Source organism: Alosa pseudoharengus, unplaced genomic scaffold, assembly GCF_046254945.1.
Source record: "Alosa pseudoharengus isolate Yale_2024_CS ecotype anadromous, Long Island Sound unplaced genomic scaffold, YU_APseudo_1.1 YU_APseudo_1.1_scf_5, whole genome shotgun sequence".
Lineage (NCBI taxonomy): Eukaryota > Metazoa > Chordata > Actinopteri > Clupeiformes > Clupeidae > Alosa > Alosa pseudoharengus.
In genome coordinates, this window is record NW_027468837.1 from 24,975,829 (window position 1) to 24,994,525 (window position 18,697).

The window sequence follows — 18,697 nt, forward strand, 5'->3', positions numbered from 1 at the left end:
TATAAACGAAAACCAATCCACGCTCGTTCATGACATTTGTAATGTATGCTGCTACTCATTCTTTTGTAATATTTTAGTAGTTATCGTTATTTTTAGATAAAGATTGACATCTAGTGGACAAAAGTAAACTGCATGAGTCGTGTTACCCAATTCCAAGTAGACGTCATTACTGTGCGACAAAAAGAGGTGAAAGGTAGCCTTCCAACCACTACAGAACAGCAGCTCTAACCTCTGCCTTTTCAATTATTATTAGGATCTTGTGAAGGGGAAACGGGGTCAGTCCCTTTGTTGTAAACAATGAGTTTAAATAGGCTTTTCGTTTTGTCCAACTCGTTTAAAGTTGGAAGAAGGTTAATGCGACCTGGAATCGGACAAACAGGCAAAGAAGTCGTCCTGTCACATCTTCAGTTGCAGCGCTCTATCAAAACTAACTCAAGGAACCTTGCCTATGCCAAAGATTTATTTCTTGGTAAAGTAAATAAGGTAAGGTATTGAGTCAAACTGATTGACAGTGGATAATTATATTTACTGTAACTAGCTGTTCATATTGTGATTGACCGAATGTCCGGAGTAATGTTAACGTTAGTTTTAACTTCTGAGGTACAGTAAGGTTAGCCTGCAAAACTTTAGCCAGACTACAGTATAAGTTATGTAACGTTAACGCAAATTGTAGCACATGTAGTTCACGTAGTTCACCATTACGGAAACGTTTGAGATTGAATTACATTAGCCATCGTTTCAGGTTCGAGCAGACAACGTTAAACGGTTTGATAGGGTTTACACGTTAAGTTAACGTTACCGACCAGTTAACTTATATTCCTCCTCCTAATGTTACACAGTCAGAAGTTTTCCCTTACCCGGAAATTGGAAACGAAGAATTAGAAGAAATCAATCAATTAGTTGCTCCTGTGGAGAAGTTCTTCAACGAGGATGGTATAGTGCCAAAGTCTATTCATATATAGTTCCAACTGATATACTTTTGATGTAGAAAAAAATATAATATTATCTGCAGCCTATACCTTGCATGTTGCCCCACTTAATATGTATTTTACATTTCAGTCGATTCGACGAGAATAGATCATGAGGCCAAGATTCCACCTGAAACTTTGAATGGCTTGAAGGAGTTGGGTCTCTTTGGGATTCAGATCCCTGAGGAGTATGGTAAACTATTCAGAATATATTGTGTGGTATGAAGCCTCACACTGATCTTGCATTATGACTGAGGATGGATAGAAAGGTTGCCTGAACTGTAATGTGGGGAATCCTTGTTCTTCAGGTGGACTGGGGTTGTCCAACACTATGTATGCCCGTCTGGGGGAGATCACATCTCTAGATGGGGCCATCGCTGTCACTCTTGCAGCTCATCAAGCTATTGGTTTGAAGGTTTGCAGCCTTTTTAGTGTTGTATGTGGATGAAGGATGTGATGTATGTTTCCTGTACCAGTCTTCTTTGCCTGTTCCTCTGTGATGCTGAATAGATTTATTCTGCTGAAAAAAATCAGATCATGTTAAACTTGACCCCTGCAATATAAACAGAAAAGGTTTTTAAATTGTGCAGTAAGGTTGCGTTACAAATGTCCATAATGGCACTACCTTTAACATAATAACAATATACAATGCATGCAGATGGTAGGTTTTTAAGTGAAGTTATGTCGTCCATATATTCATCCATAATGTCTTTTGTTCCCCAATCTGGTTTTTAGGGGATTCTCATTGCAGGTAGTGAGGAGCAAAAAGCCAAATACCTTCCCAAACTAGCAACTGGGGAGCATGTTGCTGCATTCTGCCTTACAGAGCCTGGAAGGTAAAATCACTAGTCATGTTACAGCCCTCTGTGTCACTCACTGATAGATAACACTCATCAGCTGGCTATAGCTGGTGTGTGTCTTTGTGTTAACTCTGTGTGTGTGTGTGTGCGTGTGTGTGTGTCAGTGGGAGTGACGCCGCCTCCATACAGACCAAAGCAACGCTGACAGAGGATGGGAAACACTACCTGTTAAATGGGTCAAAGGTGACAGACATGTTTGACTGGGGGGAAAAAACACATTTTTTTTCTCTCTTTATCATGTGTTGTATTTTGGAAACCAATTGATGATAAAAAAAAGTTGAGTCACATTTATTTATATAGCACTTGAAAAATATAATAAGGTAGTGAAATTAAAAGAATAAAATAATGGCAGAGAAGACTTGTAAACATATAAAGCAATAAAATGCCAAATTGAACTGATTAGTCTTAAAGGAGAAATCCGGCGAGTTTTCACATAGATCTCTGTTTCTCAAGGTCACCGAGTACGAAACAAAACAAAAACAATTGTTTTTACCTAGTACAAGTTGTTACCACCAGCAGCTAACATAGCCAGGCAGCTACAGCACTACACTCGGTGGGCATGTACCATGGGGGCTCACGGACATACCCCCCAGAGTGTAGCGCTGTAGCTGCCTGGCCACATTAGCTGCTGGTTGTAGCAATTCGAGCTAGGTAAAACCGAAAAAAACGTGTTTTTTCCCATACCGACAGCACTCGGTGACCTCGAGAAACGGAGATCTATGTGAAAACTTTCCGGGCTATTCTATAATGTAGAACCAATCATGGGTAAAGCTTCACTACCCTTTGACTCTTTTTTTTTTTTCTCCATAGTGCTGCCTATCGATACATGTTTAGGTAATATATGTGTGCCACTGTGCCAGGCTTTGTAGACAGAATGAAGGACAGTCAGTGGTGATGATTCAGTCACTGAATCAACCAGCAGCATGCTGATGGATTTCAATGTTCTGTGTTCTTTAGATATGGATATCGAATGGCGGCTTTGCTGACATCATGACCGTGTTTGCCCGGACTGAGGTGGTGGACAAAGACGGGCAGACAAAGGACAAGATCTCGGCGTTCATCGTGGAGCGGGCATTCGGTGGCATCACCAGTGGCAAGCCAGAGGACAAGCTTGGCATTCGGGGCTCCAACAGTAAGCCTGGCTCTCAGCCTAAGAACCTATAGCATTGACAGGACAATGGCTACCTCTTCAGTAATAACAAGTCTTTTGAACATTTAGCCATGTTGTCCTGCAAATGTAGCGTAACACAATGCATGTTAGTTGTATGGGATGTGCAGTTCTCCGATATGGTACTTAAACACATCTGTTGGATTCATTAAATTAATATGTTGCAACAGTGATTTGATTATATTTGCCTGTATATCTAGTGTTTCTTACCTGCCAAGGAGGTTATGTTTCCATCCAACTTCCTGTCCTGTCTTGATTCTGTCATAGTATGTCACCTTCTGTTAGCTCTAGCAACACAATTAGAGGAAGCAAAAATATTCTCATTTGGGTGTCCAAATGATATATGCACATGACAATCAGGTCAGTAGTTTTTTGCATAATCCTCCTAACAAACCATCAGACAGGGCTGAAAACATAACTTCCTTGGTGGAAGACCTGTAATTGATCCGAGGCACTAGGTGGAGGCATGCCCTGTTTTACCTGTTTGCGCAAACTAAATAAACTTGACCATGTTAATACTGTGTCCTAAATCTAAGCACTCAGGAGCAGGCTTGTGCAAAATTCAAAATGGAATTGAGAATGACTCTTTAATTCCTATTAAATTCTTGAATTTGAATTGAGGACAAAAACAGGATGTAGAATTACAATTCAAATTGGAATTAAAGGAAGTAGAATTGAAATTAGAAGAAATTCATATACATAATTTAAGGGTAGTGTTTAACTACCATCAAACACACAACTTATAACTTAAAACAGTAACCAATTACATTTCCAGAGTAACCTTCTCAAAACTGAATGTATGTGAAATTCAACACATTCTTTCTGTTGTGTGACTGGAATTGCTTTGAATTGCCATGAATTTAATTTCACTTCCTGTCATTCCAATCCAAATTCAAATTCAACATCCTATGGGCTGAGCCAATTCAATTCGAATTCCAATTCATGAATTGAATGGAAGCCTATTCTAAAATTCTGAAGTTTGCACAAGCCTGCTCAGGAGTAGTGCTTGAGGTAGCAGTATACTAATAATCTCCCTAAACTTGTTCCAGTGGAGGCCTAGTGGCTTTGGGGGTAGAAGTCAGTAAAGATGACTGTTACACTTGACTTGAAGGTATCTACATAAGAGTGACATGACACTGTCATGAACATGTCATAAACATTATAAACAAGTCATAAACGTTTATGACATAATGCTTCTGTCATTAAGTGTGATTCGGTTTTTGTCATGACAAGTTAGGGTTAGGGTTCATGTGTCATGACAGTGTCAAGTCTTCATGACAGTGTTATTTCACTCTTCTGTAGATAAATTAAAGTAGAAAATAAAGTAAAGTGTTACCGAGATGACTTTGAGTTGGTCTTTTGTTGTTGCTTTAGTTAAAATTTGTTGTTGTTTTACCTTCTAGCTTGCGAGGTGACTTTTGAGGACACCAAGGTGCCGGTGGAGAATGTTATTGGAGAAGTCGGCGGTGGATTTAAGGTAATGTATTCGAGGTTTGGCGCAGCCTCTCGCAATTAGGGGGTTCAGCTTGACTGCTTTCGCTTCGGCTCTCTCCAGGGAGAGAATGAAAAAGGTCCTCTCACCTGCTAATTAAGAGCCATCTCATCAGTATGCGGCTTGCGGAACGGAGTCGCCACAGTTTACTTCTTCCTCTGCTTCTGAGCCTGTCTGAAAAGAGTTTGAGCTGCCGTTTGCATTTTATTTTTCTTTGTTGTTTTTTTTGCCACATTTGTATAGTTTTGTTTTTGATTTGAGCCCCCTAATGAAGTTGCCATTCTGTCAGCCTTTGAATGCCAAGCCGGTTGTGTGTGTGTGTTTGTGTGTGTAGGTGGCCATGAACATCCTGAATAGCGGCCGCTTCAGCATGGGTAGTGCCGGTGCTGGAATGATCAAGAAGCTGATTGGTGAGTGCAGATTACTCCACAGGGAGAAAACTCTAGTATACATGTCTATGTTTTAGAAGGAATTGTTATACAATTTGGGTGTCATGTGTAACACTCGGCTCAGAAAATATTGTTTAGTTATCTAAATTAGCTTTATAGAGTGTCTGGACCAGTTCTATCAGAAGATTTCTATGTTAGACTGCTGGAGGTAGAAGGTTGCAATGCAATGACTCAGAACACGTGGATGGTGTAGTAGTACGTTTCTGTATTGTATTTAAATATAAAAGGTGAATTGTACTAAATAGGCAGTGCAAATAATACAAATATTACATTAATAACAGATATAAATAACAAAATAAATAAATCACAAAATGTGCAAAACCATTAAATAGTAATATACAAATATCATCAATTCATAAATCTTACCGTAGTAAAACAGGTCTATCCTAAGTTGGGTGCACCCTCTAAGCTACTGTAAGTTTGTTACATAAAAAATAAATAGTACAATAGTATAATCACTGTAATATAATGTATCAACTGCAAGTTATCAGTATCCACTGTATCAATCAATCTGTTCCGTTCTTTGTTTTCCAAATTATCATGAAAATTGATGCATTACATATATATCATTGTACATTCAAGAATCTGTCTGGTGTGGGGAGGTAAAAGGGAAAGTCAATGTCAGTCTAGAGTCAGTCAAAGTCATGGGTGGTCCTACCGCCAGGGAGGCAATGGGGGTTCAGAGGTTGGGTTTGGCTCGCCATCATATCCAAAAAAATGTTTCCATCCACACTAAAAAACCTGACCGAATTCCAAACTTCCACCGTTAAACGTTGTTCTTGTCATCAACGGCCTTATGATTGTTCCTCGGTTTCTTTTCTGTATTCAAGTATTATTAGTTTGTCTTTGTTTGTGGTGTTACAGTTGAAAGTTCATTCTATTCTGTTGACTATTCTGTTGTTCTTCTATATTTCCAATCAGTTATCAGTTGTTAAAGCAATTAGCGGTCTTCAGTGTAGTCTGATAGTTCAATGTAGTTCAGTCTGATCATTTTGTTTATTGTTGTCAACGTCACCGGGGAGCTGCATGCTGATTGGTTAAGCTGCCTCTACCACTTAACCCATTGTTGTCTGGGCTACACCTGCAGTGCATAAATTACCCCGAGAATAAACAATCAAAACTTTTTAAAGATAGGACTCCTATGTCCTTGTCCTCTTACACCTATGTTCATGAAATATGATTATTATTTGACAATAGTTAATAAAGGGGGTCTGAACTAAATTGTTGCTGTCTGTCACTTGTTTTGTTTTATTCAGAGCTGACCGCAGAGTATGCAGCCACAAGAAAGCAGTTTAACAGGAAATTGAGTGATTTTGGAATGATTCAGGTATTTTCTATCCCCCGGACAGACAGTAATCAGAATCGGTCTCTTCTGAGTCATCAGTGTCCCCCATCATTAATTGTATTCCTATTAAAGCATGCAACAATGCGTGGTTGGGAATATGACTGCCCATTTTCTGTTAAAAGTAAAATATCTTTGTGTGTGTGTGTGCGTATGTAGGAAAAGTTTGCCGTCATGGCTATGAATGCCTTTGTGATGGAGAGTATGGCCTACCTCACAGCTGGCATGATGGATAGGCCAGGGCTTCCGGACTGTTCTCTGGAGGCAGCCATGGTGAAGGTGAGATGGCTGCGCACCTGACATCAGTTACAGTAAACTCTTTGACCTCAAGTTTTTATTTTCTGTAAAGGTGTTGTTATGTGAATGTGTCAGCGAGCGCTTCCTCAATAGCATCATCTGATGTCTGAAATCAAGTCCGGGATGAATGACTTCAGAGATCTGATAGATACTATTCAACTTGGCTCAAGACTGTTCTTTGGTCTGAGGATAAAGCATTTAAGGAATTCACATGTCTGTCATGGATTTGTTTGTCTGAGAGACTGTGTAAACATGAACTTGCTTCTAGCGTGCCATTCATAGAATTTGTGTGACCGCATAGCTCTGCAATGCAGCTGGTCTATTTAGTGTGTGTGTGTGTGTGTGTGTGTGTGCGCGCGCAAGTGTGACTTCTGTATGAGCTACTTGCTGCAAGTGTGTGTGTGTGTGTGTGTATACGCAAGTGTGACTTCTGTATGAACTATTTGCTGTGTGTGTGTGTGTGTGTGTGTGTGTGTGTGTGTGACTGAGTAACTGAGTCCTGTTGTGTGATCTCACTGCAGGTGTTCAGCTCTGAGGGCGGCTGGATATGTTGTAGTGAGGCGCTGCAGGTCCTGGGAGGCCTGGGCTACACCAAGAACTACCCGTATGAGCGCTACCTCAGAGACTGCCGCATCCTGCTCATCTTTGAGGTAATTAAGAAGCCTGAGCCTTACTCCACTGTGGAATCCTATGCCGAACTCACACGACAGGATAATAGGGCCAGTCAGTGGACGTTGTATCCTCCAGCGTCATCGGAACCGATTAACAGCCCAGATAATCCTGCAGTGTGAGGTGTTTTTTAAGTGGTCCGAGAGTGCCCGATCACGAGTCGAAGGTATCAAACATGTTTGATATTTACGACTGGATTTTGAAACGATTAGGTTGCGTTTTGTGTGTGGGTTGTGTTTTTTAGACTTGTATCTTAAGTGTAGTTGCTTGTTTCGGCTTGCTCCCTTCCTTCTGTCTCTCTCCACTATACCTGACAAATAAACCAAAAAAAAACGTAGTTTTGCCCTATTGCTGGATTAAGGGGAAAAATATCTGTCTTTTCTCATAGAGAAACTCTGAAAGATCTGTCCCCATAGGTACGCAAATTCCCCAAAGGCATGTGACCTGTAAATGCATAATGTCCCATAGAGAAAGTAGAAATTAATCTGAATCACTTGCTTAAAAACATGTATAAAGGATATGTGTTCAGGTTCCCTGTACATGTACTGTACGATTATTCATATCCCGGGGTGTATTGTTCTAGTGTGTGAACACTGTTAGATCCAGAACCTTCTTTTTACATCTTTAGCTTTATTGCTACATGTTCTTGAATTAGTGCTGAGACCTCCGAATAGCTTTCCTGTATAGGAGTTGGCCAGCGGCCAACGGAGCTGCTTTAACTTTGTAACGTGATGTGAGACAACCCTCCCTTATCCCCCTCCTCCTCTCATCATGCCATACTCTGCAGAATGAAAGCAGAGCAGAACACCTGGCTCCAATCAGGAGACAGGAAAAGGACTTGGCAACTGTCCTGAGGTGTGTCCCAGTTATAGCCACCAGGGGGAGCACTGTCAGTCACACAGAGAGCCCAAGGAGATGAAGAAGGGATGGTGGTTAATGAATAAGACAGGCCTCAAGGTGAAGCTTAGGGTAAAGAGTTAGAATGCTGATGGTGCCATTCCTTATTTCCAGGGCACCAATGAGATCCTGAGGATGTACATTGCGCTCACAGGCATGCAGAATGCTGGCAAAATACTGACGAACAAAATCAAGTAAGTTGCTACACAGCCAGTTGAACTAAAAAGAATTTACATCTGGTCATGTGTGTGCCCATTAATATGACTCAGTTGGTCATGTAGTGTCAATTGTCATAGGCTTTGTTAATGTTTGATGTTACCGCCTTTGCTTGGTTCTTGCTCTTTCTCTCTCTCTCTCTCTCTCTGCTAGGGAGATGAAGAAAGGTAACGTGGGAGTTGTCTTTGACATCCTGGGGAGTAAGCTGAGGCAGACCATGGGCAGACCTCAGGATTTGGGCCTGACAGGGAACGACGGCGTGGTCCATCCCAGCCTGGCAGTGAGTGACCACAAAAGTACTCTCTACAACTCTTACAGAGGGTCCGATCATAGCAAGGAATTTGGCACTGGGCTGCATTCCTTGATTTGCATCAGCCATGGACGGAGGGAGGGGCTGTTTTTTGTTGTTGTTTTTTTTACACTCACTGTCCAAGTTACCATGGCGATTGCACAACAACTCTTTTGGGACCCTGGCACCAAGTCATGTCTCAGAATGACATAACATAGATGTCCCCAGAGTGTAGCGCTGTAGCTGCTTGGCTTCTGGCTGTAGCAACTCGAGTTAGGTAAAATCGACAGTACTCTGTGACCTCAAGAAACGGAGATCAATGTGAAAACTCGCCGGATTTAACACTATTTTCGTCTTCACAACATACACACATAGGCAATGCACTTGCCCTAATTTAAATGATAGGCAAAGTGCAAAGTTTAGCTAAAGCTAGTTTAATAATGAGGCAAAATGCACTGGCTAATTTAATACCATCCATGTGAAATATCCTAAGAACAAACATTGCTAGATCAGCTTAATGATCCCACACCCAACACTACAGGTTTAGCTCATGCACGAGACACTTTGAGTGACTTTGCCCATCATTTAAATACGGGCTCCTTGGATACAGGATCTTGACATTTCTTTTCTGATTGTATGTCTGTGTTCATTACAGGACAGTGCAAAGAAGTTTGAAGAGAATGTGGTGTTCTTTGGCAGCACTGTGGAGGGCCTGTTGTACAGATTTGGAAAGGTAAGGCCCCCATCCTCCTCATCAATCTTTGTACAAGTGAAAATAAATCATATAGATCCACACTGTGATTATTTGCGGGCAGACCTTATTTTTCCACACGCTGAGTCAGTGAAATCATGTGAAATCATGCCTTGTAGAAGCCTGTTTCCCTCTATCTTCATCAGAGAGAGCACTGGGGAGGGACAGAGTGAGAGCAAGAGAGCACTTGGGAGAGATAGAGCGAGAGAAAGAGAGCACTGGGGAGAGAAAGAGCGAGAGAAACAGAGCATTGGGGAGGGATAGAGCGAGAGAAAGAGCGAGAGAAAGAGAGCACTGGAGAGGGAGAGAGCGAGAGAAACAGCACTGGGGAGGGAGAAAGGTAGAGAAACAGAGCACTGGGGAGGGAGAGAGCGAGAGAAACAGCACTGGGGAGGGAGAAAGGTAGAGAAACAGAGCACTGGGGAGGGAGAGAGCGAGAGAAACAGAGCACTCGGGAGGGATAGAGGGAGAGAAAAAGCGCATTGGGGAGGGAGAAAGGGAGAGAAACAGCACTGGGGAGGGATAGAGGGAGAGAAAAAGCGCATTGGGGAGGGAGAAAGGGAGAGAAACAGCACTGGGGAGGGATAGAGGGAGAGAAAGAGCGAGAGAAAGAGAGCACTGGGGAGGGAGAGAGGGAAAGAGAGCGAGAGAAAGAGAGCACTGGGGAGGGAGAGAGAGAGAAAGAGAGCACTGGGGAGGGAGAGAGAGCACTGGGGAGGGATAGAGGGAGAGAAAATGTGGGCGAGAGACTGAGCTCAATTGTATGACTCACTCACTTCCTACGCACATTTTTTAAATACCGTTTAAAACAAGCAAAAAAAAACAGATATACATCATATTCGTTCAGGGTCCCTTAACGTGATGTTAGTATGTTAGTTGCCACGGGAACAGGCCTGGGGTAATTAGTGTGGACTGTGTGTTCAGCACGAGAGGAACTGAACCCCCCCCCCTCCTCCTCCCAACCCCCCACCAAGTCCACTCTTGCCCCACACCCCCGTTTTCCTGTCAGACTGAGGTAATGCTCATGTGTGGGACAGCTGGCCACAGACCCCACTCTCGTTCAGCACAGATCCGCTGAGCCCCATGCTATTATAATCAGGCTACAATATGCTCTCGGGGAAGGCTGCTTCAGATCTCTCCGATGCCGGCTCTTTTTTTTTCAGCGGAACGACGACCAACCCACATTTCATGCCGGCTTCACGCAAAAGGGAAAGTTTAGAAGTGTGTAAATCTTGCAGCCGCAGAGCTTTCCTCTGCCCTGGAGAAGGGGGGGGGGTGGAAGGAACTGAAGGTGTGCTGTAGCTTGCGTTGTTTCGGACATGGTCGTGGAGAGGACTTTGGTCTTGACCGCTCAAGCTGCTCTCTCACTCCAGGACTGTCCACCTCTTTGACCCCCTCTCCAAACACAAGACATGTGACGCTACTTGTTTCCCGAGTGTTGCATGTTCGTGTACATCTCGTCTATAGATACAATACAACACCCCCCTCCATAACTCACTTAGTCACTCCATCTCCACCAAAGATTCTAGAATCTTTGATCTCCACCAATCTCTCCGTCTTCAAATGTCATAGTCATCTCTCTAGTCGTTTCCCTTCTGCTCTGTTCACCTCGCCATAATCTTGGCTTTTCTCCTCTCTCATCTCCCAGTCGATCGTGGACGAGCAGCTGATCCTGAAGCGTGTGGCCGACGTGCTCATTAACCTGTACGCCATGACCGCCGTGCTGTCCAGAGCCACCCGCTCCATCAACATCGGTCTCAAGAACCACGATCACGAGGTAGCTGCTTCGTCCTAACACACCTGCCCCACTCAGTCAGTCATGCCAAAATGGGGGGGGGGACCTCAGCAAGGATGGCATTATCCATAGGATACTGAAGCCACAATCACAAATGTGTTTCACAAATCACAAAATTACCCAAAAAGTGTTTGAAGAAAAAAGGTATTAATTTTTCACTACACAGTTTTGATAAGTATGTGTTAAGCTTCCAGATGTACAGCCAAGGCAGTTAAAATACTGCAGAAACGTGAGAGAATATTGGCATTATAAGTTCTAATTCCTTAATCTGTCGCGCTCTGTACCACAGCATGTTGTTCTGATCCCGCTCCCCATTCCACTGTGGGTGTTCTGCTCTTGTCTCCACACATCACAATCATCCAAACACGGCCATAAATTCAGCCAACTCCACAGCCAGACTAAGATTACAGAGACCCACATGTGTATACATTACCTCTATCCATCTGTTTTATTGAAAATAGCTACTGCAAACGTTAGTCTTTAAGGTAATCGCATAAGGACAAGTTATCCATTAGGTATGCTCATACACTTTTACATTTCCGAATCTCTTGTCTTCAGCAGTATTTATGGCCCCCTTGGGTTTGATTACGGGGTTGGAGAATCCTCACAGATTTTACAGACCAGTTCAAAGACTGAACTGAAACTGGGTTATGTCCATGAGATCAGAGAGAGCGCTCTCTGTTCTGCTGTGGAGAACAACTCTGTGCCCTACACTGCAAATGATTTCTTCACATATTTAAATCAGTTGCAGGCGTTGGTATTTTTACACACACACACACACACACACACACACAGACTACCAGTATAAGGATGCAGGGCAAAACATAGAGCTTCTTCTCATGGCATTGAGGACTTCTAACCCCTGTGCAACTCTCTGTGGGAGTTTGGCTACTCAAAATGGATCAGTCTCAGTTTTGCCCTAATTTCTCCCTGTCCCCCATGTCCCTGAGGTCAGATTCACCTTGTTCATTCCAAATAAATAAATTAATTGATTATTTTCTTATTTATTTTTGCTTCATTTCCCTGAAGGTGCTCCTTGCAAACACATTCTGCAGTGATGCCTATTTCAAAAACAACTTCTTGATGACTCAGCTGCAAAAAAGTAAGTGCAACACAAAAAGGGTAATTGGGACCAGCCCAGTGCATTTTTATAGCGTCTTCAGACAAAATACTTACACATGTATCCTGGTTTCCCGGCTTGACCTTCTAAACAGATTCGCAGCCCGGTACTGTTGCGCGCAAAGTCCACATTTTTCCACTTAGCCTTGTTTTAATCACTACAATTTCGTAAACTTTTCTGCCTTCCAATGCCTTTGGATCGGACTCATTCAAGCATGTAGGACCCACTTTAGATAGAGTCAACGAATGAATTCCGTTTGTCGTATAATGAAAAAATTCAATCTGTTCTAGATTCGCCAGAGAACAACGACGCAAACATCAAGAAGATTGCCCAGCAGGTCCTAGAGAAGAGGGCATATATCTGCTCTCACCCGCTGGAAAGAACTTACTGAAACGGCCTACTGTGATCTGAGAAGCCTTCATCTGCTTCATCTGGCTTCATCTGCATTAATCGGACTCATTCCTGGTCTCGTCCTCTCGATCCATCCATTCTCTTGGCCAGTCAGACCAGTTTTTGAAATATTTTCTGAAATCATGCCTAGTTCCGATGTTAATTTAACTGTGTGTACATACTATATACAATACAAAATAGCTGCTTTATTAAAAGAAATGTTATCTGTTATTTTGGAATGTTTTTAATAAGCTTTTACTACTACCACTACTATATCATAAAACTTGTTTTTTTGCAGTCTGCGAGGGCTTTTGCTACTATAGAAATTATATATTTTTTCAAATTTGAAGTTGTCTAACTGAAATGCCTCGTGTCTAACCCACCGAAGTGCCACCCTATCATCGTGCTGTGGAGAGGAAGCCAGTGTTGAGCCTGTGGGCGGCTGAAGCCCTTTGGTATTTATTGTTAATGCAGATGGAGGACTACTGCTCTGTGGGTGCGCGTCTCGGAGACGTTCCCGGCCGGCCGCGCTCGGCGTGCCGTGGGTTGCGGCGGCGTGGCGGCCTCACTGCGCCTCCGGAAGCGATACACCTCCAGCTCCTCCTGGGTCAGTGGCTGCACTTCTCTCTTGTACTGGAACGAATGTGGTCTCCAGTAGCCCCTGCTCCGAGGGGAAAAAAAGGAGAAGAAAGAAATAAACACAAAGCGCACACCATTTTTATTACGCGATCCCTTGCACAGTCAGCGTGGTCTGAGTGTGTTTAGATGCTGTTTTGTGATCTCGCTCCACTCATTCAGTAGTACTGAATTTTCAAATAGCACTCTCTTATTTTGCCCCTTCTGCAGTAATATGGTATCAGTATAGCACAGTATATAAAGATGTGTTAGTTGTCCATGCAGTGCAGGCTCACCTGAAAGCAGCAGAGTGATCCCGGCTTTGGTTCTGCTCCCCATCAGACTCTAGACCATCAGGAACGCATGCTACTCTTCTCTGCCTCTCTTTGCTGGCTACCTCTGGGGCAGTAACTGCTGGAGCAGTCTGTACACACACACACACACACACACACACACACACACACACACACACACACACACACACACACACACACACACACACACACACACTCAATGACACCGTAAACCAGACATCTTGATTTCCGTTTATGACTTTTATGACACCCACAATTCTGTTTTGAATTTAACAGTGTTGTGTATCACCATGCAGTATTGTTGCATAGGATATAAACACTTTTCTCTAACGACCAAGCTTCTTATATCTTTCTTCCAAGTGTCTTTTGTCCAAAAAGATATAATTAAATGTGTCACTATAGATTTGGGGTTTATGTGCTCTTCCCAGCTCCATGCACACTTTTAAGTATTATACACAATATCCAAAGGCTGGACAATGTCTCAGTCACCTCATAAAGAACAGCCTTGAAACACATTATACAACTTTTATGCAGTTGAACTGGAAAAATAATGCGCTCAAATACTCATGGGCCACATAAATCGTATAACAAAACGCCTTTCAGACAGCATTAAGATATGACATTATCTTTGGAGTACTACCTTCATGAAGTCTATTGAGTTCCTTACTTCTCAGTTTGTGAACCCACCTTCCGTAACGTCCTGGTATTGGCAAGAGCGTACTTTGGCTGGTTATTGAGGATGGGGATGTGCTTATCCAGGCCATCTTTCTCCAGGTGAAACCTAAACTGCGGGACTCTGTGGTTGTCAGTGTTGCATTTGTCTGGCAGGATCTTCCATAGCCACCTCTTGTACTGAGCACGGGCTGCTTCAAGTTGCTCTTCTTTCAGAAGGTCCCCTGTGATGGAGGATTACGTGAGTTTAATACATCTGCCGGTCAGCATTTGATAGACCCTTTCAACAATAAAAACCAAAAACAATGCTTGAACGTTCTATTTGGTTCCCAATCTACTTCCTCTGGATTAAGATAACATATGGAATGTTAAAACGGAAGCCTTGTGGGGCCAACTATGATGCTGATAATGGAACTCTCTTGACCACTATTAATGATTCTGTCTAACAGATAGCCAGAGCTACAGTAGTCTTACACATTTAAAATGTTTAATGATTCTGTCCAACAAGTTGTCATAACTAGTATGACAAACTGGAGGACATGGCAATTTAAACCATCTATGGTAATTGCTATCACCAATAAAACTGCCAGCGAGGTCTGATATGAGTTTCCTGTGCAGTGAAGTGACGCTCTGGCACCAGTTTGCTTCCGGCCTGAAGAGGCGGTAGGTAAACATCAGCTGCAGCACGAGTGTGTTGACCAAGGGCTTACCTGCCAGGTGAATGGTGACGGGGGGTTTTGGCAGGAAGACAGGTGGGGGCTTGACGTAGAGCTCAAAATCCTCTGAGCGCCTCTCCCAAGGCCATGCACCCCGAGAAAGAGTGGGCCTAAGGGTGTTGTCATGCAGGATGTTCTCCTTCCAAGGCTAAGGCAGGAGGGCCAACAGACAAGTATTAAGAAAGAAGGAAGGACAAACAGGATCTAATGTAGACATTAGTAATGTTGAAATTCCCTAGTTACTACCTCCCAATGGTTTCTAGTCAATCTACATATCCTATACTATATATCCTGAGGCAAATTAATTCATTTATCCACTTAGTTGTTTGTAGACCTTGGATGATTTACATCACATGTCGTACACAGTTTTCCTCTCTGTGGAGCTGAAAAGTTATACACCCCAAAATGCTGGACTACACGCTCCTTTTTAGATGTCTGTAAGACACTGACATTGATCTGCAAGGGCAGGTGCATGTCACGACCTTGAACGTTACACGCAGGTTGACTTAACAGGTTGTTCTGCCACAGTAAGTGATAACTCAGTCAGACTGCCCAAAAAACAGGCATGGAGACGGGTCTCCATGGCCCTACAACCATCTATCACTCTGCATTAGCCACGTCACATTAGGTGCAACCAAATACCCCAGCTAAGCTCAGATGGTCTTTAAAGGGCCACATCAGGCAGAGAAAACATCAGTAAAACTCTGTCTTCTTGCACATGCACCCTGGAATGCCCATAAATGTGGGATTTCTCCTGTGGACCCCTCACAGTGTAAAACCAGACACCCAAGAAGGGCACGGTAGATCATAGTCACGTGTGTGTGTGTGTGTGTGTGTGCGCGTGCACTGAGAGAAAGAGGGCGCATGCTGTAATTCTCAAATTCTTTGAATGTTTGAGATCAACACAGGCGTCACGGTGCTGCCTCTGCTTCAGGGCTTTGCGTGAACACTTGCCGTCTGAATCGGCTGGTTTGTGTCCAACAAAAAGTCCCCTGAATAATGCGCACCATTTCCTGTATTCTAATTTGATTCCCATTGGTCAGCACCCCAAACAAGCCACATGTGACTATAAACACAAACAAAGTCAGCGCTGGCTCCCAGTCATTAACCTTGTTTGCATTTTGTCCACATAACAGGGCACTGGCAGAGGTTAGGGAGTTTAGTGTCTGCAGTGCCGTCTGGAGTGGTACATAATAATACTGTTACGGTAGACACAGATGCCACATACATTTAGAAAAGGATATAAACACCTCTCTCCTAATGATTTCTATGCCGTACTTTAGGATTATGAGTGATATTAGGCTTACTAGAATCTTTGTTGGTGTTTTGGTTTAATGAGAAGCTCTCGCTCCATGCACACTCTCACTTATAATGCAGTTACAGCACACACAATACTGAAATGCTGGACAATGTCTCAATCACCTCATAACATACAACCCTAAAAAGTGTTGGACCTGTTTTTTTTTCGAGACTGTAGCATTCATAGAAGTGTGTGTGTGTGAGTAAGTGAGTGTGTGTGTGTGCGTGAGTGCGTCAGAGTGTGTGTGTGTGTGTGTGTGTGTGTGAGTGAGTGAGTGTGTGTGTGTGTGTGTGAATGTACGAGTGTGAGTGAGAGAGAGTGTGTGTGTGTGTGTGTGTGTGTATGAGTGAGTGAGTGAGTGAGTGTGTGTGTGCGTGAGTGTGTGTGTACCTTTCTCAGTTCGTTGATGCGAGCCTCGTCTGGCATCTTGGGATGCTCGTTGGCCTCAATGCTGCTCTGGGAGCCAGGGTAGGTGAAGCCGTTGGGGGTGCGCCAGGCCCTGCGTGACCGGCCCTCCGCAGCCTTGCGCTCGGCCTCCACATCGCACGGCTGGAACGTGGCCGACTGGAACTCCTGACTGTACGTGAACCTCTGCCGTGGAGCCTGATTGAAAGGAAACGTGCTTCTCTGTGAATTGGTCACGTGGTCACATTCATGTGTTTGCAGTCGTCACTGCCATAAATGGAGTTCTCATAGGTTAAGTAATACTGATAATGTGTAAGTGCCTTATTGGATTTATCTTAATGAAGATAAACAAGTTTATTTACTTACCGGTTACTTAGTTAAATGCAATTGTCATTATCAATGCTGTACAGCACAGACTCACAAAAACGTGATTCAGGCTTCACTGATGAAGTGCTGTGTTTGCATGTTGGACTATCCTTTTTAAAGCTTGGAATTTGTAGTTTGAATGAAAGGTGTGGAGGTTCAATGAAAGGTTTCAACTCATTCCCACTCAGATCCATATTTGGTCAAACACTTGATATGTTTCATGGAAACCATCCCAGGCTTAACATTTCCTGTTTAGTGATTGTTGTTAATATCTCAGAGGGTTTGTTTACCTTCGCCATCTCCTTGCGGAGCAGCTCCTTGGCCTGTGCAGAGGAGTTCAGGGTCTGGATGCTGTAATTGTGAGCCATCTTTCCCTCCTCCACCTCTGCCACCACCACTGCAGGCTTTGGCTTCTGGGCCCTCTGGCTGGCTCTCTGCACCTCATCTATGTTGGCCTGATGACAAAGGACGGCAACGCAGAATAAAAGCTAGAGAACATCTCAGCAAAGAGGTTTTGACAACTGTGTTGCTCCAAAGGTAGCACTTTAAAGGTCAGCTGTGTAATTCTTTACACAAGTGTACAAATACAGTGAACAAAATGAACACTACTTATGATTAATTTAGCAGCAAACTATTTGCAAGGTTCATTATTCAATATAATGAATGACTGTGTGCAAATGCATGTATTCCCCCATGAGTACCTGAACAAAGTCCTTAGTTCCTCCACAGAGTTGCTGGGTAGCTACGAGTTCCTTCCATTCCACATACTCCTGGTTGTAGTTCTCAATGGGCGGGTTGGACCTCCCTCTCCCTCTCTGTCTCTCGGGCGCTCCTTGGGCACTCTGGCAGATGCGCTCCAGGATCTGCTGCCCTTTCTCGGGCAGAGAGCCAAACTCCTTGCTGAGGCTGAGCACCATTTCACCCGTAGGGAACAGGCTGTTGCGCACCGCATCTTTCATCGACGATACTTGGCACAGCTGGCTTAAGCTAGAACACAAAACAAAGGAACAGAACAGGTGCCAAAATTACACACCGCTATAACATTTCCAAGAGATTTTCTTTTAGGTTTGCACATAAACAGTAACAATTCTTTACCAGAGGACCATTAAAAAAAATACTGTACTGTGATTTTTGTTGTTGTTGTTGCTCTGAGTGAATCTGAAACTCTAAGGTAAACACAAAAGAAAAAATAGCTCCCAGAGTTTAATTAAAAGCAATGTTTCAACACAAAAGGGTCTTCTTTAGGCAAATGGGTGAACTGTTTGACAGAAAGGTATATAGGCGTTTTAAGACGTCAGCTGACAACATGTGATTAGCAGAGTCCATTGGGCAGGCCTCATTGTCCAATTAAAGTGCTCTACATATTTGGAGCTTCTCTCTGTTGTTTTTACCTGTTAGTATACTTTGTCCTTCACCTGGCCTAAACATAGGGATGTGCACACAACCTGCTGTGCGTCCACTCCAGTCCAGACCTTTTGAAACCTGACCATCTGCCATGATAGGCTGGCATGCTATTACCGTGAAAGGCCCTGGAAGCAGGCGTGCGGGACCATGTCTCTGACGTACACCAGCGGCCGCCTCATGATGGCCTCCAGGGGCTCGTGAA

General features: G+C 43.4%; 1 protein-coding gene across 2 annotated transcripts; it reads left to right on the forward strand.

The window, feature by feature from the left end:
* The first annotated feature begins 183 nt into the window (after nucleotides 1–183).
* acad9 (acyl-CoA dehydrogenase family, member 9) lies at nucleotides 184–13,965 on the forward strand. Of its 2 annotated transcripts, XR_012983056.1 has the most exons (19): nucleotides 184–483; nucleotides 840–933; nucleotides 1,060–1,161; nucleotides 1,277–1,383; nucleotides 1,704–1,804; nucleotides 1,933–2,011; nucleotides 2,786–2,960; nucleotides 4,400–4,473; nucleotides 4,823–4,898; nucleotides 6,194–6,264; nucleotides 6,439–6,558; nucleotides 7,098–7,226; nucleotides 8,257–8,336; nucleotides 8,512–8,638; nucleotides 9,303–9,380; nucleotides 11,047–11,175; nucleotides 12,223–12,295; nucleotides 12,604–13,310; nucleotides 13,668–13,965. XR_012983056.1 is itself a non-coding variant. In XM_076268362.1 (18 exons), exons 1-18 carry the CDS (start codon nucleotides 298–300, stop codon nucleotides 12,702–12,704), a joined length of 1,902 nt encoding a protein of 633 aa, XP_076124477.1. In that variant the 5' UTR covers nucleotides 184–297; the 3' UTR covers nucleotides 12,705–13,965. The 2 variants fall into 2 exon arrangements, 1 of the variants encoding a protein (XP_076124477.1); XM_076268362.1 differs by having other exon boundaries at nucleotides 12,604–13,965.
* The last annotated feature ends 4,732 nt before the right edge of the window (nucleotides 13,966–18,697 follow it).

What these genes read in the sequence shown, in the direction of transcription:
- acad9 (XM_076268362.1), top strand. Translation starts at nt 298, where the DNA reads ATGAGTTTAAATAGGCTTTTCGTTTTGTCCAACTCGTTTAAAGTTGGA. An exon ending in GTGATTTTGGAATGATTCAG is followed by an intron (nt 6,265 to 6,438) that starts GTATTTTCTATC and finishes GTGCGTATGTAG; the next exon opens with GAAAAGTTTGCCGTCATGGC. An exon ending in ATACTGACGAACAAAATCAA is followed by an intron (nt 8,337 to 8,511) that starts GTAAGTTGCTAC and finishes TCTCTCTGCTAG; the next exon opens with GGAGATGAAGAAAGGTAACG.